Here is a 27,855-nt window from a genome sequence, read left to right as displayed (position 1 = left end):
TTTAAAAGTTAAGGGACTAAAATATTATGAATAACACATTTAAGTATAGAAACTGTATTTTACCTTAACTCATACTTCCTTCGTTCTTTATTATTTGACTTGTTTTGACTTTTACACTATTCACCACCCATCCTTTGACCGTATTTTGTGAATAATGTATGAGCTTTCAATATTAATAGAACGGAGGAAGTAACTTTAATAACTTTTACTTTTAGAGAATTTAATTTATTAATTGTTAAAGTTTTGTTTGACAAGCGTGATAAAAGAAAATGTCAAGTAAAGGAAGTACATCTCACCAAAAAAAAAAAAAAAAAAAAAAAAAAAAAAAAAAAAAAAAAAAAAAGGAAGTACGAAGTATTCAGCTACACAGGCGGCATTGCATGAAGCACGGATCAAACTCCACGTAGCTACAATTTATCAACGCAATGCTGCATTGTTGTTGTATTCCTAAATTTAGCAATTCCCACTTGCCCGATTTGCAGTTCCACCACATACTATTTATGACAACAATTACTTCATTATTATTATAATATAATGCCATAGACCATGATGATCTCATCTTGTACAACATTATCAATGTGAAACTAATTATACAAGAGTATATTCTATTCGTCTCATAAAAAAGATAATTTTATTTGAATTATTAAAGTTGTCATGGACTAGTTTTTTTTTTATATTTCATGATAATATTATCTTCAATAGGGTGCAAAATTAATGGGTAACTGGGGAAGGAATACAAGAATGAATAAAATATAATAATACGAATATTAAAAATAGTGGCTGAGAATAATGCACCTCCAAAATTGTGCAAAGTGCCTAAGGGATTATATATACATTGGTATACTAGTGAAAATCTATTAAGCTAGTCCAACAAAAAAATTTCTTCAAGGAAAAAAAAAATGAACAAGAGAGAGCCAAAAGTTAAACACAAAGCGTTGGTGAATGAGGTCTTAGATGATTTACTTGCTCTTCAAGAGCAAGATCGTCAAAAATTTATGGCTGTGATTAAGGATTCCGATACTGAGTGGACTCCAGCTCTTACGGAATTAGTTGACCAGATCATAACTCACTACGCGAAGTACTATCGAGTCATTACCAAGTTGATCAAAGGTAATGTACGAGTCCTACTCATGGTGTCCCCCGAGTGGCCTAGCCACTTGGAGGACCCTTTTCTTTGGGTCGGCGGGTGGAGGCCTAGTATGGCTTTCCACCTGCTTGACTTCAACCCCGAGTTAAAACTCGGGGTTGGACTCAGTAAGTTACTTAGCGGGGTGAACATGGGCGGGTTCAAGGACATCTCACCGAGTCAGTTCACTCGAGTCGGTGAGCTCCAGAGGCACACTATCCGAGAGGAGGCCGAGCTAACTCATTCTCTTGCCAACACTGATGCTCAGGCGGACAAAGATATTGAGTCTGATATAGTGATGGCGGAAAAAGGTAGCGAGGCGGATACGGTGATGGCGGACATAATTATTGCCGCAGCCCCCGCTGCCGCCATTACAGATCATCATGAGTTAGGGGAAATCTTCAACAAGGCGGATGATCTACGACTGGAAACACTCAAACAGTTTGTAAAAATCTTAAGTCCAATCCAAGCTGTCCAATTATTTATTCCTGCCGCTCAGCTTCACCTCAAGGTTGAGGCTTGGGGTAAGAACAAAGAGGACGCTCATACAAGAAAACTTCACACCCACGATACCAATAAGAGTAATGACGATACTGAACCCTCTGACAATGTTTTCGGAGGGTTCTTTAAAATATGGATCCGCCAGAAAGAGGCGGACCTTCTCGAGCTCCAGTCCGCTGCAGTGGCGTACACGGAGACGACTCGTACTAAACATGAGACGAATCAAAACCTCCGCCGCCTGGTGCGGCGGGTGTTGAGTCACTACGAGCATTACTACCGAGTCAAGTCCGAGTCCGTAAAGCGGAACATACTCCACATGATGACTCCATCATGGAGGACACACCTTGAGCGTGCCTTCCTATGGATCGGCGGGTGGAGACCAAGTACGGCATTTCACCTATTATACACCATTGTCGGATTACAACTCGACGCCGGTTTCACTAGGTTGCTAGATGGGTTAAGAACCGGCGACTTGAGTGACCTCTCATCGAGTCAACTCGCCCAAGTCGACGAGTTGCAAACTAAGACGGTTAGGGATGAGAGGGAGTTGACTGAATTGATGGCTGTGGTACAAGAGACGGTGGCCGACACATCTATGGTTCGGCTTTCAGGTTTGGTAGGGTCGAGTGAGTCGGATGATGAGCGGATTGAGTCGACTCTAGTGACGAAAGAGGATAAGTTGAAGGAGATATTTGAGAAGGCGGATGATCTACGGATGAAAACGCTTAGTAATGTGGTGGGTATATTAAATCCAATCCAAGCCGTTCATTTCTTGATTGCTGCTGCTGGACTTCAACTTAGGCTTCATGAATGGGGAAAGAAGAAAGATAAAGCTGGTGCAATGGTCATTGCAATGAAAAATTAGTTATTGGTCTTATAAACATGATAATAGTATTAGAAGATATATATATATATATATATATATATATATGTATGTGTATGTATGTATAGGGATGGGTCGGGTTGTTAATGAGCTTATGTGGTTACGTTAGATTAAGATAGGGTAACCCGTCTCAGACTCGTATGTTACTAACTTAATACATATTTATGTTGAAGTTGCTTGTTTTTATGGCCGTATGAATCATATATAGAGTACTCCATAACTTTTTTATTAGATGAATCATCCTGCCTTGGCTTCTTTCTCTCCATTGTAATGCTACTTATACAAAAAAATATAAAACAAAGCAAACAGACCAGAGAAAATAGAAGATAAAAAGCTTGCATTATTAATAATTGAATGTGAAGCATAAATAATGAGAAAACCGGCTAATCTTTATCTTACACTGCAAAAATAAAGTTTCAACATTTTCAGCTCTTTCCATTATTAGTATTTAGAGATCGAGCCACAAGGATGAGTGATGAGAATCGATCTTACGATCATTTGAAATTAGGCCACTTCAGCTATTCTTCACTCTCATTTACTTTTATTTCAAATATTTGTTGAAAAAAAAGTAATACAAATTAAAAAAAAAAAAATGAAACCAAATTTTGAGAATGTGAGATTTAGGGTCTGTTCTCTTCGGCTTAATTTTAGTTTAGTTCAGTTCAGCTCCAATCAGTTCAGTTCAGCTGAGTTCAATAAATCACAATAGGCTCTTAGAGTAATGATCACATATCAATATATCATCAGTATATAACATTAAAAAAGAATGACACGTGTCTTTAATTACCGCTCTTAGAGTAATGATCACATATCAATATATCATCAGTATATAACATTAAAAAAGAATGACACGTGTCTTTAATTACCTATTATAAGTTATATACACAATATTATTCACCAAATCATATACTCCGTAATATAATTGTTTTTTTTGGTGTTCCATCCGGTTCACCTTTTGGGCTAATCCGGATTCGGGGATCAGTTCTGGGTGGTTAGGTTCCAGTCCCCTCCCGATTGTTGTTGCGGGGGATCGAACACGGGTCCTCCCTACCAAGTGTAGTCCCAATCACCACTACACCAACAACCAATTGGTAATATAATTGTGATTATATTGATTCATATACTTTCTATTTATTTAATAATATTTTCCATTCTATGTAATTTTAGACTACATATCTAATGTAATTTTAAATAAATATAGAGTTTCCGCGATCCAAATTTTACTATACAAACCTAACGTAAAATTAAATTAATTTAGATTAAAAAAATATACATTTAAAAGTTAAAAAATATCTTCCAAGGAAAATTTATGTTAAATTTATTATTATTAAATTATTAATAATAAATATTAAAGATTATTATGAATACAACAGGTAAAACATGTATTTTGTATTAGATTGTAGCTATTAAAGTAGAAGGTATGACAAGAAATTTTTAGTTATTTTCTCTACGGGAGTTAGGAAATGAATGAGTCAACTTCTCTTACATAGTTATTTGGAGCCATATTCATTAATTTTTCAATTAATAAAATAAATTTATAAAAAAAATACAAATAACTTAAAATATTATTCAAATTAATTTTTCAGCCACAACTCTTATAACTTGTTAGAAAAGCGGTGGTGCATGGAGCACGGAGCCACGATCAAACTCCACGCAGCTGCAATTTGTTAGCGTAATGCACTAATGCTGCATTGTTGTGGTATTCCTGAATTTAGCAATTCCCATTAGACCGGTTTGCGTTCTACCACATGCTACTTAAGGATATAAATTACTCTATTATTTTTTTTAAAAAAACTTATCAATGTGAAACAAATTATTATTCGTCTTACAAAATACGGAGTATAATCTTATTTGTCCTATTAAAGTTGTCATGAACTAGTTTTTCAGTGTTTTTTTAGATATTTTATGACAATATTATCTTCAAAGAGGGGGCAAAACTAAAGGCGGAGGAAACAAGAATGTATAAATATTAAAATGTATAATACAGGTCAAAATTGTATCTTGTAAATTGTGCAAAGTGAGATTATATATACTTTGGTGTACTAGCGAAAAACTACTAAGCTAGTCCAACTAAAAAAAAATCTTCATATACTTGGTCCTAGAAAAAAACATGAATAAGAGAGAACCAAAAGTTAAACACAAAGCCCTAGTGAATGAGGTTTTAGATGATTTGCTTGCTCTTCAAGAGCAAGATCGCCAAAAATTTATGGCTGTGATTAAGGATTCAGATACTGAGTGGACTCCAGTCCTCACGGAACTAGTTGACCAGATCATAACTCACTATGAGAAGTACTACCGAGTCATTACCAAGTTAATAAAAGGTAATGTACAAGTCCTACTCATGGTGTCCCCGGAGTGGCCTTCCCACTTGGAGGACCCTTTTCTTTGGGTTGGCGGGTGGAGGCCTAGTATGGCTTTCCACTTGCTCGACTTCAAGCCCGAGTTAAAACTCGGGGTTGGACTCGGTAAGTTACTTAGCGGGGTAAACATGGGAGGGTTTAAAGACATCTCGCCAAGTCAGTTCATTCGAGTCGGTGAGCTCCAGAGGCACACTATTCGGGAGGAGACCGAATTGACTCATTCTCTTGCCGACACTGATGCTCTGGCGGACGAAGACATTGAGGCTGATTTAGTGATGGCGGAGAACAATAGCGAGGCTGATACGGTGATGGCGGACATAATTATCGCTACCGCCCCCGCCGCCGCCGTTACTGATCATCATGAGTTAGGGGAAATCTTCAGCAAGGCAGATGATCTACGGCTTAATACACTCAAACAGTTTGTAAAAATCTTAAGTCCGATCCAAGCCGTCGAATTATTTATTCCTGCCGCTCAACTTCACCTCAAGGTTGAAGCGTGGGGTAAGAACAAAGAGGATGCTCATACAAGAAAACTGCACGCCCACGATACCAATAAGAGTAATGACGATAATAAACTATCTGATAATGTTTTCGGAGGGTTTTACAAAATATGGCTCTGCCAGAAGGAGGCGGACCTTCTTGAACTCCGGTCCGCCGCGGTGGCGTACACGGAGACGACTCGATCTAAACACGAGACGAACCAAAACCTCCGCCGATTAGTTCGGCGGGTGTTGAGTCACTATGAGCATTACTACCGAGTCAAGTCCGAGTCAGTAAAGCGGAACGTACTCCACATGATGACTCCTGCATGGAGGTCTCTCCTTGAGCATGCCTTCCTATGGATAGGCGGGTGGAGACCGACTACGGCATTTCACCTATTATACACCATTGTTGGATTGCAACTCGACGCCGGACTCACTAAGTTGCTAGATGGGTTAAGAACCGACGACTTGAGTGACCTCTCATCGAGTCAACTCGCCCAAGTCAACGAGTTGCAGATGAAGACGGTTAAGAAGGAGAGGGAGTTGACTGAGGTGATGGCAGCGGTGCAAGAGACGGTGGCCGACACGTCGATGGTTCGGCTTTCGGGTGTGGTAGGGTCGAGTGAGTCAGACGATGAGTGTATTGAGTCGACACTAGTGACTAAAGAGGATAAGTTGAAGGAGATATTTGAGAAGGCGGATGATCTACGGATGAAAACGATTAGTAATGTGGTGGGGATTTTAAACCCAATCCAAGCCGTTCATTTCTTGATTGCTGCTGCTGGACTTCAACTTAGGCTTCATGAATGGGGTAATAAAAAGGATAAAACTGGTGCAATGGTCATTGCAATGAAAAATTAGTTGGTCTTACATAAACATTATTAATATTAGATTAAGATATATAGAATAACATGGCTCAGACTTGATAAATATTTATGTTAAAAAAAGTCAAGTTTATTCATTTGTTTTCTGTAATGTTTTTTATTAGTAGATGTATATGTATCATCCTTAAACTTAGACTTTTTTTTTTTTTTTAAACACTACTTGTACAAATATGTACCCCTTTTTTTTCTATTAATAATCGAAAAGTATATAATAAAACAAACAGATCATATCAGAGAAAATAAAAGATAAAAACCTTTCATTATTAATGATTGATACCCGACAGGCCATCGCCCATGATGAATAAACCTTTCATTAGAGTCTTAGCTACTCTAAGAGAGGGTGAATTAGTGAAGCCATGTGAAATTTCTATCTTATTACATAAATATTTTGTGTGGTTACAATTTTTGCAATACGAGTATTATTATACTATAAAAAAAAGGTATTCTGTATACCACATCGTCCACATATCTTAATTGAAGAGTTACACGTACACTTACACAAGGATATTTATGTGTATCTTGGTTCTATATAGACTGATTTTTAAAGGAAATATATGTCTTTTTAAAGAAGTTTATTTTAGTCAATATTTACAAATAAATGGACAATGTTATATGGGATATATTCATACAATCATATAGTATGTGATAATAATATCATACTACATTACAACGTATGAAAAATCCATCAATAATATACAAACACTACAAGAAAATAACCTAGAAAAAAAAAACATGCGTATGATTTTTACAAGATTCGAACCTGCAACCTCAAACTCTTATATTAAAAGGCTTTTCGTATCGATTTTTAGGATTTAGTGATGATTGTAAATGATACGATTTCTCAAAATTATATAAATGTGTAAAAATAGTGTGGATATGTATTATTATGTTTTCCGTATCGATTTTATATGAAAAACCATGGCGATTGTAAAAATGATACGACATCCTTAACTATTTCACAAACATACTTACATATTGTAGTGAATGTACAATCGCTACGAAAAGAGATTTTTCTTGTAGTGAAAGATATACACAAACGTATGATACACATAGAATATATTTAATAAATATATTGTAACAATAGTAGATTAGATCCCGTGCCATATTGATTAGTTAAATTATTAAAAATTAGGTACTACACGAAATTACAGCCAGTTATATTTAAAGAGGAGTATTTAGTCGGCTTTTGAAAGCTAACGTAAAACAAAGCAAGCTAGCTATACACAAAGTCGCGAAGTATATTGATCAGTAATAATAAATACCAGTTATAAATATCGATAATAATAATAATAATAATAATAATAATAATAATAATAATAATAATAATAATAATAATAATAAATATCTTGTTATTTATAAACTTTATTTGTTTTTTTAATAATAATAATAATAACAATAAATTACAAAAATAACGGGCTGCGCACCTAGTCATATAACTAATATATAAAGCTAAACTTTTAGCAGGTCACGAGGCATCGACACTTGGTGTTTCAACTTTTCGCCAAGTGTCGCGCCACGTTGGATGAATTTAAATAGACGATTAAAAAGTTAATTTAAAATTCTATTTGGATATAATTTTAGGATAAAATTGTTAATTTAGAGTTTTATTTTCAATAAAATATCAATATTTTAGAGGTACACAGCGTACATTAAATTATAATTTTGTTAAATTTTTTTTGATAAAATATAGCAAATCGTTATAAAAGCACATCAATTCCTAACTAATTTGTATCAATGATATATTTAAAATTTTGACATATATATTGAAAATTTATCTTCAATAAACAACCCGGGCATCGCACGGGGCACAAAACTATTTGGCATTCTAACTTTTCGCCAAGTGTCGCGCCACGTTGGATAGATTTAAAAATACTTCATAAGATAAAAAAAGTTAGTTTATAATTCTATTATGAATCAAATTTGGATAGAATTTTAAAATAAAATTGTTAATTTAGAGTTTTATTTTCAATAAAATAAAATTTAAGTGTCGTGTCACATTGTATAGATTTAAATCAACTTCATAAACAATTCGGGCATCGCACATGGCACAAAACTAGTTTATATATAAAGTGAAGTATTTTAGTCCTGTTTTGAAAGCTAGTGTAAAGCAAAGCGCTACACGTAGTCGCAAAGTAATATATAGTGTATATCAATATATGATGCTCATTTCCAAGGACTAAGAATCTAAGATATACATTATCATGTTGCTCCTTAAAATACCACCGCCTCACTCAAATTCTATCTTAAATTTTGTCCTACTAAGAGAAGCAACCATTAGCGGATCTATGGTGGGTTTAAATGGATTCATTGAACCCACCGTATATTATATAGCACGATACGTGAGTAATGGAGTATGGCAGTGCAACTAACTCGTTTTTTAACCTTTGCATCATACTAATAATTATACAATAAATTTTGCTTAATGTAGATTGTGAGTTTTACCATGAAAAATTACGCATTTTATTATACTACCTCCGTTACAGGTTATGTGCAATGATTTGACATAAAGCAGAGAGGGAAAATATCTAATCGTTGCACATAACCTGTAACGGAGGTAGTAATACCTTTATTTTTTTTAGTTAAATTGATACTTTTTAATTTGAATTTAACTCTATTTGAGTGGTAGCACACTTTATTTTGTTATGTGCTTAATAATTTATGAAATTTTGAATTTTAACACCATTAAAAAACACGAAAATGGTTTTTAACACTACAACAAATAAATTCATAACAATAAATAAATAAAATTTCATTTTAACACTGCAAAAATTTTATAAAATGATCCTTTACTACCACTTAACTGATTTATGGATGAAATTCGTTAGTGGTACCTACAATACTACGTGTCAGCATATTATTGGTTTAAAAAAATAAAAAATAATAAAATAACAAATACCCTTAAACTACCTTAGCCTCCCCACCCCCACCTCCATTCTCTCACCTTAATAGCCCCGTTTCCAGCCCTAGCCACCAGAAAATCTCCTCCTTCCCTTTTCTCATCCCTAAACCGGCAGCAGTTCCCCAACAAACACCAAAAACAGCCGTCGTTTTTCATAAGCCTTAAAACGACCACCAAAAACGGCCACTAGTGGTCGAAATTGGTCGAGTTTGACTATAAGCTAAGTAACTGATGTGCATGTGGCCGTTCGTTTTTTTTGGATGTTTGAAAAACGAACGATCGTTTTTTTGTGTCCGAGGAGGATTAACGATAGGTTTCGGGGAGGGGGAAAGGGAGGGCAGCGCTTTTCCGGTGGCTGGAGATGGAAACAGGATGGTTAGGGACTTAGGGTGAGGATGTGGTGGTGGTACGCTGTCGGCGATGGACTAGGGACCCTAGGTTAGTTTTCGAGGTTTTGGTTTTTTTAAAAAAAAAACTAATAATATAGCGACACATGGCATAATGGACCCCACTTAACGAAAAGTGGGACAGCAGCCGTTAAATGGGTGTAAAATCATTTTTTTAACTTTTGATGGTGTTAAAATAAAAGTTTATTTCTGTAGTGTTAAAAATTATTATCGTGTTTTTTTGTGGTGTTAAAATTCAAATTTTTTCTATGATTTATAAGTGATGAAAAATATAGTCACGGAAATCTTGTTAGACATATATTTTAACTATCAACTTTTTATATTATTATTTTCATTGATTATTGGTGACTATAGATATTAATGATTGAATTTATACATTTACAAAAGTGAGTAAAATAACGCGTCAACTTAAAATAAATGGTTCCAACTTGTCGCTTAAATTTTTACTTTCACCACTTACAACACCAGTTGCATCGATCACCTTGCATGTCATTTATGTGTACTACCAAAATGTGATGGAGTAAATATTAAGTTTAGTGAAACGTGATTAGAGGAAAACAAATTTCGCTCAACAAAACCCCATACTTGTACGGTGCATGCATGTGTGTACGTAATTATTTCATCATCAAGTAGAATGTAGATTAATAAGTGGTTCGTTTAGAAAGTGGGTAGACTTTATAGTTTATACGGCTATATATATTGGATGAATTGGTTGTAACATTATACATAAAATAAGCCTAATAAACACACCAAAACAAACAAACAAACAAAATATTACCACTTATCAGCCAAACAACTAAATATTAACCCAATCATGGCTAGCGAGGTATTTGATGATTTGCTAGTGCTTCAAGAGCTAGACCGTAAAGCATTCATGTCCAAGACTAAGGAGTCTGATATTGATTGGACTCCAACCCTTACCAAACTCGTTAACCGAGTCATAACTCACTATGAGAATCATTACCGAGTCGAGTCCGATTTAGTCAAGGATAGTGTACATGTTCTCCTCTTGTTATCCCATGTTTGGCCCTCCTACCTTGAGGACGCCTTCCTTTGGGTTGGCGGGTGGAGGCCTAGTATGGCCTTCCACTTGCTAGACTTCAACCCCGAGCTGCAGCTCGGGGTTGAAGTCAGCGAGTTGCTCAAGGGGGTGGGTATGAGGCAGTTTAAAGACATCTTGCCTAGTCAACTCGTCCTAGTTGACGAGTTGCAAAGGCGAACCATCAAAGCGGAGACTGAGTTAACTCAGTTTCTTGTAGAGCCGGTCTCTCTAAACGATAACTCGGTGATGACCGAGGTGTATGATTATCCGCATGGAAATTTAAGGGAGATATTTGGCAAGGCGGATGATCTCCGGCTTACAACGTTGAAAAAATTGGTGGAAATCTTAAGTCCAGTCCAAGCCGTCCAACTTTTTATTCCTGCTGCTCAGCTCCATCTCAAGGTTCATACATGGGGTAAAAATAAAGAAGGGGCTCACAAACATGCACATGATAATCCCGACGAGGGTGGCGCCGGTCGTGGGCGGGAGTCATTTGGCAGGGTTTTTGAGACATGGCTCCTCGAGCAACAACAAGACCTCGAGGAGCTCATGTCAGCCGCCAAGGCCTACACTGAGTCAACTCAGTCCTCAGACGAGTTGACTCAGAATCTACGAGGACTCGTAGCCAAAGTCATGTGTCACTATGAAAGCTACTACCGAGTCAAGTCGGAGTCAGCGAAGCAGAACGTATTCTGCATGCTGACTCCTGCATGGAGGTCTCTCCTAGAGCATGCCTTCCTTTGGGTTGGCGGGTGCAGACCTAGTACGACGTTCCACCTACTCTACACCATTGGAGGGTTACACGTCGAGTCTAAACTCAGTGAGTTACTCAACGGGTCATTGAAAATCGCCGATTTTGGAGGACTATCACCGAGTCAACTCACCCGAGTCAATGAGCTGCAAATGAATACTATTAAGGAAGAGAGAGAGTTAACCGAAAAGCTAGCTTCCTTTCAAGAAACCGTGGCTGACTCCTCAATGGTTGAGCTCTCACGCAAGTCGAAAACCCGAGAGCGAGTTGTGAGTGAGTCAATTAAGAAGCGAGTTAAGTTGACACTAGAGCCTAAAGACGATATGTTAGCCGAGATATTTGGGAAGGCTAATGATCTACGGATGAAAACGCTTACAAAAGTGGTGGAAATATTAAGTCCAATCCAAGCCGTTGATTTTTTGATTGCTGCTGCTGAGCTTCACTTGAGAGTTCATGAATGGGGGAAAGACAAAGATGCTGACCAACAACAACATTAACTAACCATGCATAATAATCTAATAATTATATTCAACTTAATTAATTTATGTCATTCTTTCTCATTATATTATAAGATTACAAATTTTCTACCTGTAAAAAAAAGTATGTATTTTCTTCGGTACTTATATGAGTATGAACTATGAAATTAGTATATGACTATATATGTATTTGAGCAATTGATTATCCTAGTCATAACACAGAAAAAAAAAAAAATAATAAAGTATATCGGAGTAGTTAATTAGTAATGTATGGATTATAATCTTCTAGGATTTGTACTTTTGTCGAATCTTCATTTACTTGACTATGAGTAAGTTTTAATTTTTTTTAAATTCATCGAAAAGGTTCAATAGTAAATAAAACTTAACTTGTGATTCTATTTTTATATTTATGCGTGTTTTGGAAGCTGTTGAATACATGTAACATTATTAGTATTGCTATTCAATTATCTAGAATAAAATTCTAGAACATTATGGCTACAAGAATAATAAAATTCTAGAACATTATGGCTACAAGAATAATCAAGGGAATTCTAGAATATTCTAGTCATGCTCTATCTAACTATCTTCACCTATAAATATAAGTCATGACTTGCTTGTAACACAAATTTAATGAATTACCGCTATGATAAAGCTAATTTGATGTTGTTTATTGTATTAAAATTGTATATAACTTATAAATTTACACCTTTAATTTAATAAATTAAAAACAATATAAAAAAAATGACGGGGTCGTTGCCACCAGACCCTTAATAACTCCGCCACTATCTCATACCCCTGATACAATCACATGATCAAATTCAATATGGCATAAAGTAAAATTCTCAATTGTGGACCTGACTCTATGCTTAGCTAGGTTAAGGCTTAGAGCTTGCCTTGGATATCATTAATCCGTCAATAAATATTTATTAATATATAATCAATCATCTCTTAAAATTAAGGAAACAATCTTCTAAATATATGTCTTGATTAGCCTAACAAATACAAGAAGGTGGTTAACTGGTTGACTCATTAATTCATTAAAATAACACCTTTTCATCACAAATGATAAATTACCTAATAACATGTTTTGGATCATCCAAAATTATTATTATTTTGGTAATTAAATCACAAAGAATTTACCTTATTATCAACTCTTTATAAATAGTAAATTATGTGACTAGTTATATAAGGATCAAACTAAACTTTACCGTTGCATATTGGGAGTGTTTGACAATATACATAGTATCTGTTCTAAATTATTGGTGACCAACAATTTAATAGGTTATTTTGCTGGTTAGTATTTATTAGACACGTGTGTTATTTAATAGAGAAACGTGTAATTCAATCAAGGATATTGGATAGTAAACGCAATAAAATTAGTATAAATTAATATTGTGTAGCAGTTTTATTTGTACGTCAATATATTAATAAATGTTACAAATAATATAAAATAATATTTTTTTAGCAATCTTATAATTGTCGACGTCATAAGTTTTTAAAAATTCAATAAAGTATTTCTCAAAAAATAAAAAAATAAAAAATATAAAAAATCAATAAGGTAAAGATCGTTTGGTGTGGTTTTTAGTTTTTTTGGTTGTGTGATTTCAAAATCATAGGATAGATGTCATTAGAATTTGTTATATACATTCGAGTGTATCCTATGTTGAAATTAACTAGTAATACAACTGGAAAGATTTTATCTCAAGCATAATCGAGTGTACCTTACTCTATACGGTTGAGTGATTTTGCAGACGAATATGTCTACACGGTAGTGTACTCTCTTCTACATAACCCTGTGACAAACATTTGTCCTATGCGTTCCTTACAAAAAATCTGATGTCTTCCATGACTACCAAGACCTTCTAAAGTTCTAAGTTCTAATCCCACTTGGATAGATCATAAATGCTTCCTTAGTTTCTTAGTCCTTACGATTTTACACCAAATCATTATTTCCTTTTTTAAAAAAAGTCTCCTCCAAACAATGACGGCGCAGATTAACTTTCCTTTTTTTTTTTGTAGCCGACTTTGAGTTGAATGTAAGTGCATACATACAGTGATACAATATGCCACTAAACACTGTCATAGTACACTATAAGTAGTTGTCTAACAACAAACGACTCATGTAGTTTTGGTTCATACTTTATGCTACATACCCTATGGTGCAACTAACATCGTTCATTCGTAACCCTTTTATTGATCCGTATCATCAACTAAGCTAGCTTATTAGCACATATAAGCTAGGCATCGAAATTTCTTTTGATCATTGGTCACACTACTTTGAAAGCAACAATTATGCAATCATCCAACTCAAACTCACCCTTATCCTCACTCGAGCCAGGGCCTAAGTCTAACTTGCCAAAACGTAAGTTTGAGTATCAGTCCGAGTCTGGGTCTGAGTCTAAACCTGCACCTTTCAACAAGTTCTTTTTGGACTGGCTCCAGGTCCAGGAGCGGGACCTGGAGGAGCTCAAGTCCATGGTCAAAACCCACTCCGAGTCGACTCAGTCCCCCACTGAGTCGACTCGGCAACTCCAAGAACTCGTCGACCGAGTCATGACTCACTACGATGAGTTCTACCGGGCTCGATCCGAATCGATCGAGGAGAACGTCCTCCTTGTCTTAAACCCCGACTGGCTATCCAAACTCGAGGACGCCTTCCTTTGGCTCGGAGGGTGGCGGCCTACCACGGCCGTGCACTTGCTCTACTCCAAGGCCGGGCTACAGTTCGAGGCCCGACTCAGTGAGTTACTGAGTGGGGTCAACTCGGACGATCTCAGCAACCTCTCACCGAGTCAACTCGTCCGAGTTGACGAGTTACAAAGACAGACCATTCACCAAGAGAGAAAGTTGACCGAGATTCTAGCTTCACACCAAGAAACGATGGCTGACTCATCCATGGTTGAGCTCTCTGAGAACTACACCGAGTTAAAGCGGGATGCTGAGTCAGCAGCTCGGAAGTCTGACCGAGTTGACTCAGTAAAAGATCGAGTTGACTCGGCTCTAGCACCAAAGGAGCACGGATTAGAAGATATTTTGAGGAAGGCGGATGATCTACGGCTGAAAACGCTTAAAAGTGTGGTTGACATTTTGACTCCAATCCAAGCCGTTCATTTCTTGATTGCTGATACTCAACTTCATCTAAGGGTCCATGAGTGGGGTAAGTTAAAAGATGAAGATGCAAAGAGTTCGAAAGAGGCCCGTAGTTTTGTTGGGCCTGGTGGGCCTGAGCCCAGCCCATAATTTACTTTAATTCCAACTAAACTATAGATGTATAATAAGAGTATGAATAAGCTTAGTGTGATTTTTTTATAGCAATGTAATTGCCTGAATTTGCTGTCATAGTTAGTTATAAGTCTAATAACTAGCTTGTATAATTATAATTGAATATTGATATACATAGAATAGAATAACAAGTTGATGCTTGTTCGAGTTTTTACATAAATGTAGATATGATGGGTGATTTTGGATTTATGTATGGGAAATAAATATAGTCGGTGGTTTGTCTTGTAATCATTTCGAATAAAATACTATGGAGTAGTATTGAAATTGCAAAATACTACTCTCCTTCTGCTTCATTTTATTCTTTATACTTTAAATTTCTCGCAGTTTTTACTACATAATTATTTTATTCTACAGGTTATGCCTACCAATATACAAAGTATAACTGATTGAAAAATACATTGAAATGTGAAAATTAAGAAATGTTGTGATTATAGTAAAACAGATAAAGTTATAAGATAGGTGACTGTAAATTTATAAGTATTAATAAAGTAGTACTTGTACATACCATGAGTCCGGCCCTTTAACTGCACCTACTAATTTGGGATGAAATCAATGTCGTGGTTATGGCCATGTGAGTATTTTGACAAATTATTGTTTTTTGAAGTCTTTGAAGATTGAATTACCACAAATGAGTTCCCTGTTGCTAGAGTGGTTTTTTTCATCTAATTCTAAAATCACCTTAGCTTCCTTATTTCTAACCTATTAAAATATCTGAAATTTCGTTTCTCCAAAATATATAAAAACCATGTGATGTATTACAAATTCAATTGTCTAGGCCGTATTAGAGTGTTCTCAATCTATCTCATTGTCGGGCATACACAAGTGGGTAAAGTCACATAGGTGGCATAGCCTTTAGACAAGTGCTACAATTCATGGATAAAATTGTTATAGTTACCTAGATAATAACTCTACCTCCTAAAAGCAATATCATATATAACTATGGTATATTCCATGTAGCATAACTAACTGCCCCATCTACCTATTAACCCAAAAAATCCTATAACCCCCTTAAAAATCCTATAACCCCCTTATTTACGGGGTTGTATAAGAGCTGCATAGTCACACAGCATAATCATTTATACCACAAGAAACAGAAACCTCCTGATAATATACCATCAAAGCTTTAGCTGTTCTTTTTTAAAATGCAAACCCTTATGCAAGGTTTTAGTCATTCAATTCTACCCATCTGGGCTAGTGGGTTATGCTTACACCTTACGCTTTGTGTACGTGCGCAATCTACTTGCAAATAATGCTACCAACTTGCCAAATCCAACCAAAAACTGTCATAGATTACAATTTTTAACAAAAAAAGTGGGGTTGTAGTTTGTACTTCCAGTTCATAACCAACCAATTTATACCTTTTTGTTCACATGCCTTTACTTGTCATCTCATCTCACCATGCATTTCTTACGTAAATCTAATTATACAACTAGCTTAATTGGAATTTGTGAAATAGAGGAAAACCTGCTAGTTCATCTCCCTTTGTATTCCTACACTTTACTCCACTACTTCTTTGTACATATTCTAGCATATATAAACCATAGTATGTACATGAATTTGATCACCATTACATTGTTTTGTTTTCTCTCTTACAAATATTATTTGATGATGTCCAATTGTTTATAACTTAACAAACCACCAAATTATATTCAATTGGTCTCTCTATGTACTACATGAATACAGGCAAGCACCACCTAGAAAAATCCATGTCCTCCTCATCCACCCAGGGCTCGGGATCGTGTAGCATGGATCCCGAGCCCGGGCCTGAATCTTTTGGCGGGTTTTTCGAGCGATGGCTCGGTGACCAGGCACGCGACCTTGATGACCTCAAGGTCGCGTCCCAGGCTCACGCCGAGTCAACTCAGCCACGTCCTGAGTTGACTCGGTCTCTACGAGAGCTCGTGGGCCGGGTCATGTGCCACTACGAGAACTACTACCGAGTCAAGTACCAGTCGGTGAAGCACGACGTCCTCGGGATGATGACCCCCTCGTGGCGGTCCCACCTCGAGGAGTCCTTCCTTTGGATTGGTGGTTGGAGACCGAGCTCCGCATTCCACTTGTTATACTCGGTAGCCGGGTTGCACTTCGAGGCGGGGTTCGGTGAGCTACTTCGGGGGTTACGCACGACCAACCTAGGTGACCTTACACCAAGTCAACTCAACCGAGTCAACGAGTTGCAAGCTCAAACAATAAGAGAAGAAAGAGAGTTATCAGAAACTCTTGCAGCTCACCAAGACACCGTAGCCGATACCTCCATGGTTGAGCTATCACACATAGCAACCGAGTTAATGCGCGACTCGGGAAGTATAGGGCGAGTTGGGAATGAGTTAGTGAAAGAACGAGTTGAGTCAACACTTGACTCTAAGGAAGACAAGTTTAAGGAGATTTTAGGGAAGGCTGATGATCTACGGTTGAAAACTCTTAGAAATATGGTGGACATCTTAAGTCCAATCCAAGCCGTTCATTTCTTGATTGCTGCTGCTGAACTTCATTTAAGGGTTCATGATTGGGGTATGAAGAAAGATGCTATTGCTCATCCACAACAACATTAGTTAATTAAGCACAAATAAGTTTGTGTGTTAAAAGAGATTATTTAGGAGATTTTTACTTCTTTTATTTGTACTCATATGAGATTCATTTGGTTTTTTTATTTATTATCTCCGAAATTATATTTGATCATTAATTTCTTTAATCATGTTGCAGAGAATTATGGGGTAAAAGGTTATTGTACTTTTATTTTCAACCATTAAGTGGATCAATTAACCCCTTACCTTGCACAAAAGTGAATAATTTGCATCGAATTTTTTTCAAAGTCGTCGTTTGAGATCACAATTAGTAGATGTAACAAATTCATGGAAAAATAGGTGAGCTTTCATCACCTCTTTATTAATAAGAAAAGAGTAAAAGATCAAGACAAACGGAATGAAATTATCATTAAAAGAAACAATTGAGCTATGAGTTTCACAATTCATCCTTGGTTGCAACTGTTTCATCGACATTGTTGCTTGCTTTCTCTGATTCGCTCTTGATCTCGGGCTCACTCTTCTTCTCATCAGTCTTGTGCTTCTCAATGAATTCAATAATGTCTTCCTTTTTCCTACCGCCATTGTACTCGATTATCTCCTTATTTTTAGTAATGAAGAACATGGTTGGGAAGCCTTCAACCTTGAAAGTGTCACTTGGGACATCATTTGCACTTGCATCCTAATAATATATCAGAAGAAAACAGGACAAAAATGTATCAGTTTTTTGTTATTGCTTCACTAGCCAAAATAATGTAATTTCAAGTGAAACAAAAACAGAATTAAAGAGCTTACAAATTTCGCAATCAGGATGTTAGGATCCTTTTCGTATGATACAGCAACTTCATCCAAAGTCGGAGCAAGGTTCTTACAGTGACCACACCAAGGTGCATAGAACTCAAGGAAAACTGCAAAGACAGATCAAAATCAGTAGAGCCGCGATGAAAGAACTTCTAATCAGTTAAAGAAACATTAAAACACAAGGCAGCTTGTAGCGCGAAATAGACCTTCTTTGCCAGAGTTAAAAACCATATCCTGCAAGCTGTGAAGAACTACAACTTTAACAGGCTCATTGTTCTCTTCAGGAATAGGTTGTGATCTCAAATATGGCTCTAACTTTCCATCCTGAAACCATTTAATTTGTGCATTTAGAACGGACCGACTACTGCTAACAATAATACAGTTTTAAGTACAGAGAGAATCTTGATCACAAGAAAAATTACCAAGAATTTCTTGAACCAAGGAGCAAGTTGATCTGGTTCCACATTTGTCTTAAGATATTTCTCAGCTTCAGTCTTGTGAATAAAGATGAGAGGAGCTAGAGACTCGTCGAGCTTGAAGTGCTGTTTTTCCCAAAATACAAAGAAATCAAAACTTGGTTAGATAGACATGTTATGAAAGTATGTATTTGTTCATGTCAGAGATGTCACAAAAGAGTCCTGTATCAGCCTAAGAAACTACATTAAGAATATTAATCGTCTTAGTTTATTAACATATCTCCAAGATGAACATGTAATCATTAAGATGAATATAAAGCCTAGGTAAAATCTTTTGCAACATAACAAGGGACATGAACCTTGAGTAGATCTTTGCTTGCTTCAAGATCACCAAGTAGAAAGTATTTGTTGTCCCCTTTAAGTAGGACAGCGACATCATTAAACCGGGATTTCAATGCTGCAGCATTCTCACTCTTCAAGTCCAAAATCATAATGATCTGCAATAGTAATACAGCGAATTAGTGTTAATGACTTGCATAAGAAAATCAAAACATTATAAACAATTTTAGTGATTCAAGTACTCATAAAACTAAACTTTAAAAGGTGTATATTGTAATGGAAAGTATCAAAGCAAGGGTACATCAGTTGGTATTCATGCGCGAATAATAGGAAGTTTAAGAGATCTTGTTACCTTGGTGTTTTGACCTGAGAAGACCTTACGAAGATAGGTGTTTCCGGGATCCATTGTGAATGGAATAACCGAAGGCACATCTTCTTCTTGGATGAACTTCTCTAAGGCATCCAAATCGAAATTCTATAAGAGGAAAAACAATTAAATCAGTAATTTGCTGATATTTAGAAAACTGTCAGAAACTCTGTATGTAATTCAGAAACAGCAAATTCTTCAAAGATGGTCGCAAAAAATAACAATTGCCAAGTTTCATGCCACACTTACCTTGGTGTCTGCAAAGAGTTCGTCGAATGGCTTAAGCAATCTAACTACCGGCCCTTTGACAGACGAATCACCCCTAGGAAGGACCTTAGCATCCAATGTATGACCAAACTCATAATCAGACCGCAATTTGTCAGCTAACTTGATGAAGTTTTCATATTCCTCCCCTTCAAACTTTGGGAACACTCCTGCCTACATGATCAAATAAATGAACATTGTTTTAGGCCTTTTCGCACCTCAATTACATGTCCGAAAAAGAATAAGTTTCTTAAAGCAATATGCTAAGAATGCACTAACGATGTAAACTTTCTTCTCTTCAATGAGGCTGATGATCTTAGCAGCATCATCGACGGATTTGATTTCAGTAGAGGCAGGGCCAAGTTGTTTCTTCACATAATGAACAATATCATCAGCTACTTGAGGTTGATTCTTATAGTCATGTACGATTTTGCCACCGTTTCTTAAAATTTTAAGCGTGGGAAATCCTCTGATTTCGAATTGGGACCTAAAATGCTCCTTATTAGTTTCATCATTAAGGTCAACTTTGGCAAGGGTGATTGGAGGGTCATGCTTGCTTAGTGTAGCAGCAGCCTTCTCATACTGCATAAACAGAATTTTAGTACAGTATTAAAATGTTAGTAAATAAATACAACTAATAAAGCAGCTAATATACATCAATAAAAAAAATAAGATGAAACTAATACAAAGTAGTAACATATTTGTTCTCAAAAAAAAAAAAAAAAAAAAAAAAAAAGGTATATGTAAGATATTAACATAGAATTACAATCTTAGAAATTTTACCATTTTCGAGTATTTTCAAATTTTAGCTAAAATCCCGGTGTGTAATTAAGCCAAGTTTTTTATTTTCTAGGTACTATGTTGTGTGAATAATGTTAATGTTTTTTTTTTTTTACAATAGAAATAATGTTAATGTTAATGTAATGGACTAATGGTTAATGTTAATGTTAAGAAGTGATAATTGTTACCTCTGGAGCTAGTTTTTTGCAATACCCACACCTGAAACAAAGAATTGAAGATTTGTGAGATAAAAAAAAAAAAATTAAAGCCACTTTATATTTTGTTACAAGTGTTTTAATATTCATATGTCTAGGTATTCTTATAAAAAATTACGAAGTATTTTACTATGTAGAGATAGCATAAAAAGTACGTACGAGTATGAATTAAATAAATTTCAATTACTTACTAATAAGTCTAGACTTTAGGGTTTCATCACTTTGAACATTTTAACCAATTAAAATACTCATAGTTGGCAATTGGCATCCCAATTATTATCAATTGATAATTACACAATCATTGGTAATAGAATCAGATTCAAAATGGATGAAAATCTCAACTGATAGGGACTTGTGGATAAAAGCATAGGCAATGAAACTAAACTAAACTAAACTAAACGCTAAATGTGAATACGGGTACCAACCCGTATTTAGAAAAAAATCCCATAATATCCTCAATGTTTATTTTGTTGGAAAACCACGAGAAACACATGGATTGAAATTGAATGCCCCCCTATTATGTTAATTATTATGTCAATTGTTCTTTTTTACTAATTTCATAATTTAATCACTTTTTTTTTAAAAAAAAAAACAATCAAAATTTAATCACTTACAAGTACTTGAGTATTGGGTTATTTAATCAAACTTATCGTATCATTTAGGCACAAAGGAAGTAATTAACTTAGTAACCGACAGATCATCTCCAACACTTACACAACTAAAGAACAAATTCACCTCTTTACAAATAAAACAATAATTAGCACGCAAAACTTTCATATAAGCAATTACATACTCTAAAAAAACACAAGGAAATGAATTAATTAAGAAATGCGTACATTATTCATAATTAACAAAAAATGAAAAAATAAAAACCAAGAAAAAAAATATGAAGAAACATACCAAGGAGCATAAAACTCAACAAGGATAAAGTCGTGTTTGGATACTTCATCAGTAAAGTTAGAATGATCAAGTGTAATTACAAATTCCTCTTTCTCAACTTCTGCTTTAATTCCACTAATTGTTGCTAATAATACCACTACCAAACACACCTCTAATCTCGGCGCCATTTTTCCACCAATTTTCGCTCTCCTTTTACTTTTTTTTTTGAGAGATTATTGATCTTGAAATAATTCTACTTTATAGAGTGAGGAAAGAGTACTGTCTGAAGTGTATTTAATGTCACGTGATAAGCACGTTGATAGTTGTTATGCTGATGTGGCGATGTGTTATTGGACGTGCTTTGTCATGGAAGTTTCTGATTGGTCTAATTTAATTTGGTCAGCTCTAATGAATCATTATTTGTTTTTTAAAAAAAAAAAATTGATAGTGAGATATGAAAAATTAAATGTATAAATAATTGAATCGTGGTAGTTTATTTCTATAAATTATTGGTGGATGGGAATCTGCCTTAATTACTCACATTATCATGTTTGATTATCTAATTTCAGTTAATAATCCTATAATAATGATCACAGTTATAAGTGTTTTAGTTCATGAAATCATGATTGAGGATCCTAGCTAGTTTGATTGTGTGAACTCAATTTGATATGTGTTGAGGCATTTAATTCCACGTAGGCTAAGGGGAGGGGGAATTTAAGTCAATCCTTGACTTTACCCCAAAATACAGGCCACGTCATCAAGTTTACCTGCAATACCAGGTCACCCATAATTTTGTTTCATTTTGGGAAGAAGTATAGGAAAGGTGGTGTTATTGTGGAATAATCCAAAGGTGGTGTTGTTTAGGGAAGACTGGGCAAAGGTCGTGTTATTTTTGACAAATTTTCCAAATTTAAATAAATTGTACTACTAATTCTAGGCACCAAGTTCATATATACAAAGTACAAATTAATATTGATCTTAATTTTGTCAGTATATAAAGTAATAGTGTATTAAATTGGATTGAGAAAATTAGTTAAAAAAAGAAGACTAAGCTAAGTCAAATAAAACTATCATTTGGAAAAGCTAGCACATGTCGTTAACAAGTGTATCCATTAATATTGGAATTTTTTGGACTCAACTAGGTCAAATTATCTTTATTTAATTTGTAAGTTGTCAGTTTGATTTAAATTGAGGTTTATATACTTAAGAAACTGTGTTTGGCTACAATGAGATTTAGTGTGACATAAATTTTGATATACTCCTGAAAATACGATATGAAAACATGTAATTTTTATTGATGCTTGATTGAAAAAGCAAGATCAAATGACTACGGGGTAATATATAAACAAAATTAAACATTAGACATTTTGTCCGTCAACATCAGAACTACAAAGTCCACAAATACAGAGAAATTAGAACAATTGATGATGATCCCCTTGAAAATTGGTCTATTTGGAAGATCAAATCATTCTTGAAATAATTTTTTTATCAAGCTAATTGTTTTTTCACAATTCATCCTTAAATGAATCTTGTTCATCCTTGTCTTTCGCGTCATGCCTATGTTTCTGAATGAAATTTATAATGTCTTCTTTCGTTCTACCTTCATTGTACTTAATTATCTCCTTATTTGATGATATGAAGTACATGGTTGGGTAGCTTGAAACCTTGACGAACTTATCACTTGGGATATCATTTGCAGTTGCATCCTGATCGGTAAATAATGCATTTATTTTAGTGTTTTGTAACATAGTTATGTTACAGCTAGATTCATACCTAGTATTTGAAGTTTGAGTGGTTTAAAATAAATTAAAACTTACAAATTTTGCAATTAAAACATTTGGATCATTTTGGTATGAGAGAGCAACTTCATCCAAGATTGGGGCAAGCTTCTTACAATGGCCACACCAAGGTGCATAGAACTCTAGCAAAACTGTAATACATGGATCAACAATTGTGCACGTGGTTAAATTAATATAATTAATTTCACAAACTGGATATTTTAATTTCCTCTCAAAAGCATGTATGAGGGTCGTTTTCCCTTAGTTAAATGAAATTATATACACCGGCAATGATGATGTAGATATATGGTATTGACATTAAAGATGGTCGATTATTGTTGATGGACACAAAGTTGACATAAAAAAAATATCTAAACTCTTAATTAAAATAACTTCGGAGTAATAATTATAACATTCAGCAAAATTTAATTTGTACCTTCCTTCCCAGAATTGAAAACCATATCTTCGAAGTTCTTATAAACCACCACCTTCACAGGTTCATTGTTTTCTTGAGGAATAGGTTGTGATTTTACGTCTTCTTTTATCTTGCCATCCTATATATAAGCATTAAATTAAATTATTTTCGAAATTATTAACAAAATTCAATAAATAAATAAATTGAAAAATAAACAAATAAATGTTTAGATGACAAGAATCCAACCAGGAATTTCTTGAACCAAGGCACAACTTGATCAGGTTCAACATTTGCTTTGAGATATTTTTTGTCACCTTTTCCTTGTATATAGATGAGAGGAACTTGAGATTCGTCGAGCTTGAAAAACTAGATCGTCCAAAACATAACAGAAAGAAAACATCTTAGATTAAAATAGTATTCATATAAATAAATCTCCCGTCTCTAAATATTAGGTCACGTTTAACTCTGAACTAGATTTTGAAATTATATGAGCTTTGCGATGGATTGTAAGATTTGTAACCTTCTAACCTTAAGAAGACGTTCATTGTTAGACTCAAGTTCACTCAATAAGAAGCTTATTTTGCCACCTTTGAGTAGGTGAGCAATATCATAAAATTTGGACTTAAGTGCGGCAGCATTATCACTAGCAAAGTTCAAAATCATTGTAACCTGCCAAAATATATAACAAAGATTGGTATTACTTAGGTGACTCCATATGAAATTAATTTCGTTGATAAAAATGTAACAATTACACTATCAATGTCACAATTAGTCTCAAACAGAGGGAATACGCGTCAATACAAGTAATATATAAGAGGCCGGCCTTAAGTACCTTGGTATTCAGATTTCTTTCGGAGAAGAATCTACCAATGTAGGGATTTCCGGGTTCATCCATGTTAAACACAGTGACTGAAGGGTTATCTTCTATTACAATGAACTTCTCCATGGCACTCAAATCAAAATCCTATTAAACATGTAGCAAAATTATAATATGATCAATAATTTGTAATTATACTTTTTAACACAACCATTTACAAAATAAACTAGAAAAATATCAAATTAACAAAATATAATCTCTCAACTCTCACAATTACCTCAAAATCAGCAAAGAGTTCATCAAATGGCTTAAGCAATCTAATCATTGGTCCTTTGACCGACAAATCGCCTCTAGGAAGAACCTTAGCATCCAATGTATGAACAAATTCATAATCATTTCTCAATTTTTCAGCTAACTTGGTAAAATTTTCATATTCTTCCCCTGAAAATTCAGGGAACACCCCTACCTGTACATGAACATTTGAACATTATGTTATAATTTTGTACACATATATGTCACGTATAATAAACACAAATAATCAATCTTAATTAAAGAACATAATTAAAGAAGTGTACTAACAATGAAACTCCTGGTTTGATCAATGACAGTAGTAGCATCATCAACTGATGTAATCTCAACAGATGCAGGACCAAGCTGTTTCTTCACATACTTAACTAAATCTTCTGCTTTTCGCGGTCCTTTGTATTCATCTTGTACAATTTTGCCTCCATCTTTAAAAATTTTAAGGGTTGGGTAACCACTAACTCTGTATTGCCTAGCAATGGGCTTGTTTACAACTTCATATGTGTCGATTTTCGCTAGGGTGACCGGAGGGTCATGCTTCTTTAGTATAGAAGCAGCTTTCTCATACTGTAAAACAACAAAATTAAGATCATATTATGAGGATTGATTAAGGAGTTATGATTAGATTAAAAATGTTTCAAATCCATAATTAATATTAATTAAGTTTGTTATTACCTCTGGAGCAAGTGATTTGCAAAACCCACACCTGAAAACAGAATTAAAGGAGATTATGATTTAAGGAGAGAGCTATAAAAGAATATATTTGTGGACGAGTTTCAATTTCAAGTCTAACATATATACCGTATAAATAGTTAATATCCCTTTTGCGACTTTAATATGGAGTACTATAGATTCAAGCATCAGTCATTAATCATTACTACTATATTATATTCTAAAATCATAGCATATTCTCTCTTCGTTTCTAAAAAATTTTCTTGTTTAGATGGTAATTGTCTCACACACAAAAAAGTTGATAGAGACGGAGACGGTAGATAACGCAAATAAGATAGTTGAAAAAACATACCCAGGGGCATAAAACTCGACAAAAATAAAGTCATGTTTGGAAACAATATCAGTGAAGTTGGAATGATCCAAAGTAATCACATATTCTTCCTCTCCTTGAATTCTACATACTAGTGATACTAAAACCACAACCAAACACAGCACTAAACCCCTTAAAGTCAACGCCATTGACCTCTAATTCCTTCCTCAGTTCCTCCCTCTTCTTAATTTTGTTGTAGTGGAAATTTTATGAAGAGATGTTGATATCAATATCCTCCATTTTGTGAATTATATAAGAGAAATTAGAGTATGGTGTTAGGATATAATATAATAATATTGTATAATTATTTCTTGTAATAGGATCGTAATAGTGTCATCATATATACTTAAGTCAGACCAAATTATAATGGAAGTGCAACAACATTCATTTTAATAAATTATAACACAATTTAAAAGTCAACTTATTAATACATACTTCTAATGATGACACAATAAACATTGTTTTATCCTATAATTTTGTATAATTTTATAATTTCATTACCGCATTTACTATCAGCGTTTCCTCATATTAGTCATAGTTAGATCAAATTTTTGTTTTTGAAAATTCATCATTTTCCTATCAATTTAAGTATCCTTTAAAAATAAAACTAACCAAATTTAACTTTACTATAGGATGAACATACACATCTACAGACAGTGGCGGAGCCACGTTAGAACATGGGGGGATAGCTGTCCCCCCCATTTTCCAAAAAAAAAAATGTTAGCTTAACCAGATACAGTAAATAGAATAAATACATTACATAAAGCATTTATATCATAAAAGGTTAAATATGGCTTGTTGGTTATTGTACTTTGAGTAAGGCTTATGTCTCCCTTTGATCAAGGGTTTGATTCTTTGTCCATGCATTTTTTTAAATTTTTTATTTTCCCATTAAACTTCTTTTTCTTGTAAAATTTTAATCAAGTGCCGCCTTAAATGTTGATAATGATTACTAATGTGTTATTCATCAATTTGTTATGAATACATATCTTCGTTTTTTTTTATCTCTTTTATTAGGTGTGCCTAAATTCTATTTTTAATTTTTATTAATTGTTTGGAACTAGGTCTCAAAGTTTTTATTTACATAACAAATTGTAATAAATTCATTACTCAAAGAAAGTTGTATTTTTTTAATTTCCGAATGTAACCCAAATCCCATTATATATAGTATATTAGTCAAATAAAGTCGTGTTTATGGTTTTTTTTTCTTTTTTTTTCGAATGTAACCCAAATCCCTTTATATCTAGTATCAATTTGTTTAAATGCTTTTTATTTGATAAATCGTATTTATCAATTATTGAGGATTACATAACTTAAAATTGGGGATTCACCAACAAAAAATTATTTTGCTCGTTGATAATTTTATTAATATGCAATGAAACTATTAACAGCTCCTCTTTTGCCATAAAAGAATAAATTTTTTGTCCTAAAAATGTATATACTTCGTTTATAGTTGTCATATTTCATATGCAATTTCAAATATATAATAAACAATTTATGTGATCTGATTATTTTTTTCCTTAAAATTTTTGCCGATTTATTAAACGTTCGAAATTTGTCCCCCCGGATTACAAATCCTGGCTCCGCCACTGTCTACAGAGTATATATTATTAATGTACTCATAGTATATTTTCATTTTAATTAAAGTCACTACATAGAAATATTAAATTTTAAATCATCAAAACTAACAACCATTTACGACTAAGTAAACAAGTCACCAGCATTACTTTATTTTGTTTAAACAGAATTAGTAATAGTGTCATCATATATGAGAGATCTATTTTAGGATGAACACATACTCAATTTAGTGAGAGCAAATGTAAA

General features: G+C 34.4%; 6 protein-coding genes across 6 annotated transcripts; 4 read left to right on the top strand and 2 right to left on the bottom strand.

Moving 5' to 3' along the window:
* The first annotated feature begins 899 nt into the window (after window positions 1-899).
* On the top strand, window positions 900-2,492 carry LOC145627524 (uncharacterized). The gene has a single exon (XM_081679908.1). The coding sequence runs from the start codon at window positions 900-902 to the stop codon at window positions 2,490-2,492; it is 1,593 nt and encodes a 530-aa protein (XP_081536034.1).
* Window positions 2,493-10,288: 7,796 nt separating this feature from the next.
* Window positions 10,289-11,832, top strand: LOC145627523 (uncharacterized). The gene has a single exon (XM_081679905.1). The coding sequence runs from the start codon at window positions 10,357-10,359 to the stop codon at window positions 11,830-11,832; it is 1,476 nt and encodes a 491-aa protein (XP_081536031.1). The 5' UTR covers window positions 10,289-10,356.
* Window positions 11,833-13,765: 1,933 nt separating this feature from the next.
* LOC145626453 (protein DOG1-like 3) lies at window positions 13,766-15,335 on the top strand. The gene has a single exon (XM_081678888.1). The coding sequence runs from the start codon at window positions 14,104-14,106 to the stop codon at window positions 15,049-15,051; it is 948 nt and encodes a 315-aa protein (XP_081535014.1). The 5' UTR covers window positions 13,766-14,103; the 3' UTR covers window positions 15,052-15,335.
* Window positions 15,336-16,577: 1,242 nt separating this feature from the next.
* On the top strand, window positions 16,578-17,785 carry LOC145628700 (protein DOG1-like 3). Its single transcript, XM_081681074.1, has one exon. The coding sequence runs from the start codon at window positions 16,758-16,760 to the stop codon at window positions 17,643-17,645; it is 888 nt and encodes a 295-aa protein (XP_081537200.1). The 5' UTR covers window positions 16,578-16,757; the 3' UTR covers window positions 17,646-17,785.
* Window positions 17,786-17,942: 157 nt separating this feature from the next.
* LOC145628699 (protein disulfide-isomerase-like) lies at window positions 17,943-21,921 on the bottom strand. The gene is made up of 10 exons (XM_081681073.1): window positions 21,698-21,921; window positions 20,771-20,801; window positions 20,082-20,384; window positions 19,788-19,976; window positions 19,524-19,646; window positions 19,192-19,329; window positions 18,839-18,958; window positions 18,623-18,740; window positions 18,411-18,523; window positions 17,943-18,297 (listed from the first exon to the last, which is right to left on the bottom strand). The coding sequence occupies exons 1-10, from the start codon at window positions 21,862-21,864 to the stop codon at window positions 18,055-18,057; spliced, it is 1,545 nt and encodes a 514-aa protein (XP_081537199.1). The 5' UTR covers window positions 21,865-21,921; the 3' UTR covers window positions 17,943-18,054.
* A 1,156-nt stretch (window positions 21,922-23,077) lies between these two features.
* On the bottom strand, window positions 23,078-26,180 carry LOC145626451 (protein disulfide-isomerase-like). The gene is made up of 10 exons (XM_081678887.1): window positions 26,014-26,180; window positions 25,665-25,695; window positions 25,266-25,556; window positions 24,964-25,152; window positions 24,702-24,833; window positions 24,398-24,538; window positions 24,116-24,235; window positions 23,891-24,008; window positions 23,494-23,606; window positions 23,078-23,382 (listed from the first exon to the last, which is right to left on the bottom strand). The coding sequence occupies exons 1-10, from the start codon at window positions 26,178-26,180 to the stop codon at window positions 23,182-23,184; spliced, it is 1,503 nt and encodes a 500-aa protein (XP_081535013.1). The 3' UTR covers window positions 23,078-23,181.
* Window positions 26,181-27,855: the final 1,675 nt, after the last annotated feature.

Source organism: Chenopodium album, chromosome 4 (genome assembly GCF_948465745.1).
Source record: "Chenopodium album chromosome 4, dcCheAlbu1.1, whole genome shotgun sequence".
NCBI lineage: Eukaryota > Viridiplantae > Streptophyta > Magnoliopsida > Caryophyllales > Amaranthaceae > Chenopodium > Chenopodium album.
Note: the sequence above shows the minus strand (reverse complement) of the source record. Positions and strands in the feature narration are given on the sequence as shown.

What these genes read in the sequence shown, in the direction of transcription:
- LOC145627524 (XM_081679908.1), top strand. Translation starts at nt 900, where the DNA reads ATGAACAAGAGAGAGCCAAAAGTTAAACACAAAGCGTTGGTGAATGAG.
- LOC145627523 (XM_081679905.1), top strand. Translation starts at nt 10,357, where the DNA reads ATGGCTAGCGAGGTATTTGATGATTTGCTAGTGCTTCAAGAGCTAGAC.
- LOC145626453 (XM_081678888.1), top strand. Translation starts at nt 14,104, where the DNA reads ATGCAATCATCCAACTCAAACTCACCCTTATCCTCACTCGAGCCAGGG.
- LOC145628700 (XM_081681074.1), top strand. Translation starts at nt 16,758, where the DNA reads ATGTACTACATGAATACAGGCAAGCACCACCTAGAAAAATCCATGTCC.
- LOC145628699 (XM_081681073.1), bottom strand. Translation starts at nt 21,864, where the DNA reads ATGGCGCCGAGATTAGAGGTGTGTTTGGTAGTGGTATTATTAGCAACA. An exon ending in AAGAGAAGAAAGTTTACATC is followed by an intron (nt 19,977 to 20,081) that starts GTTAGTGCATTC and finishes TTGATCATGTAG; the next exon opens with GCAGGAGTGTTCCCAAAGTT. An exon ending in AACTCTTTGCAGACACCAAG is followed by an intron (nt 19,647 to 19,787) that starts GTAAGTGTGGCA and finishes TTCCTCTTATAG; the next exon opens with AATTTCGATTTGGATGCCTT.
- LOC145626451 (XM_081678887.1), bottom strand. Translation starts at nt 26,180, where the DNA reads ATGGCGTTGACTTTAAGGGGTTTAGTGCTGTGTTTGGTTGTGGTTTTA. An exon ending in GCAAATCACTTGCTCCAGAG is followed by an intron (nt 25,557 to 25,664) that starts GTAATAACAAAC and finishes GTTGTTTTACAG; the next exon opens with TATGAGAAAGCTGCTTCTAT. An exon ending in TTTCAATTCTGGGAAGGAAG is followed by an intron (nt 23,607 to 23,890) that starts GTACAAATTAAA and finishes CATGTATTACAG; the next exon opens with TTTTGCTAGAGTTCTATGCA.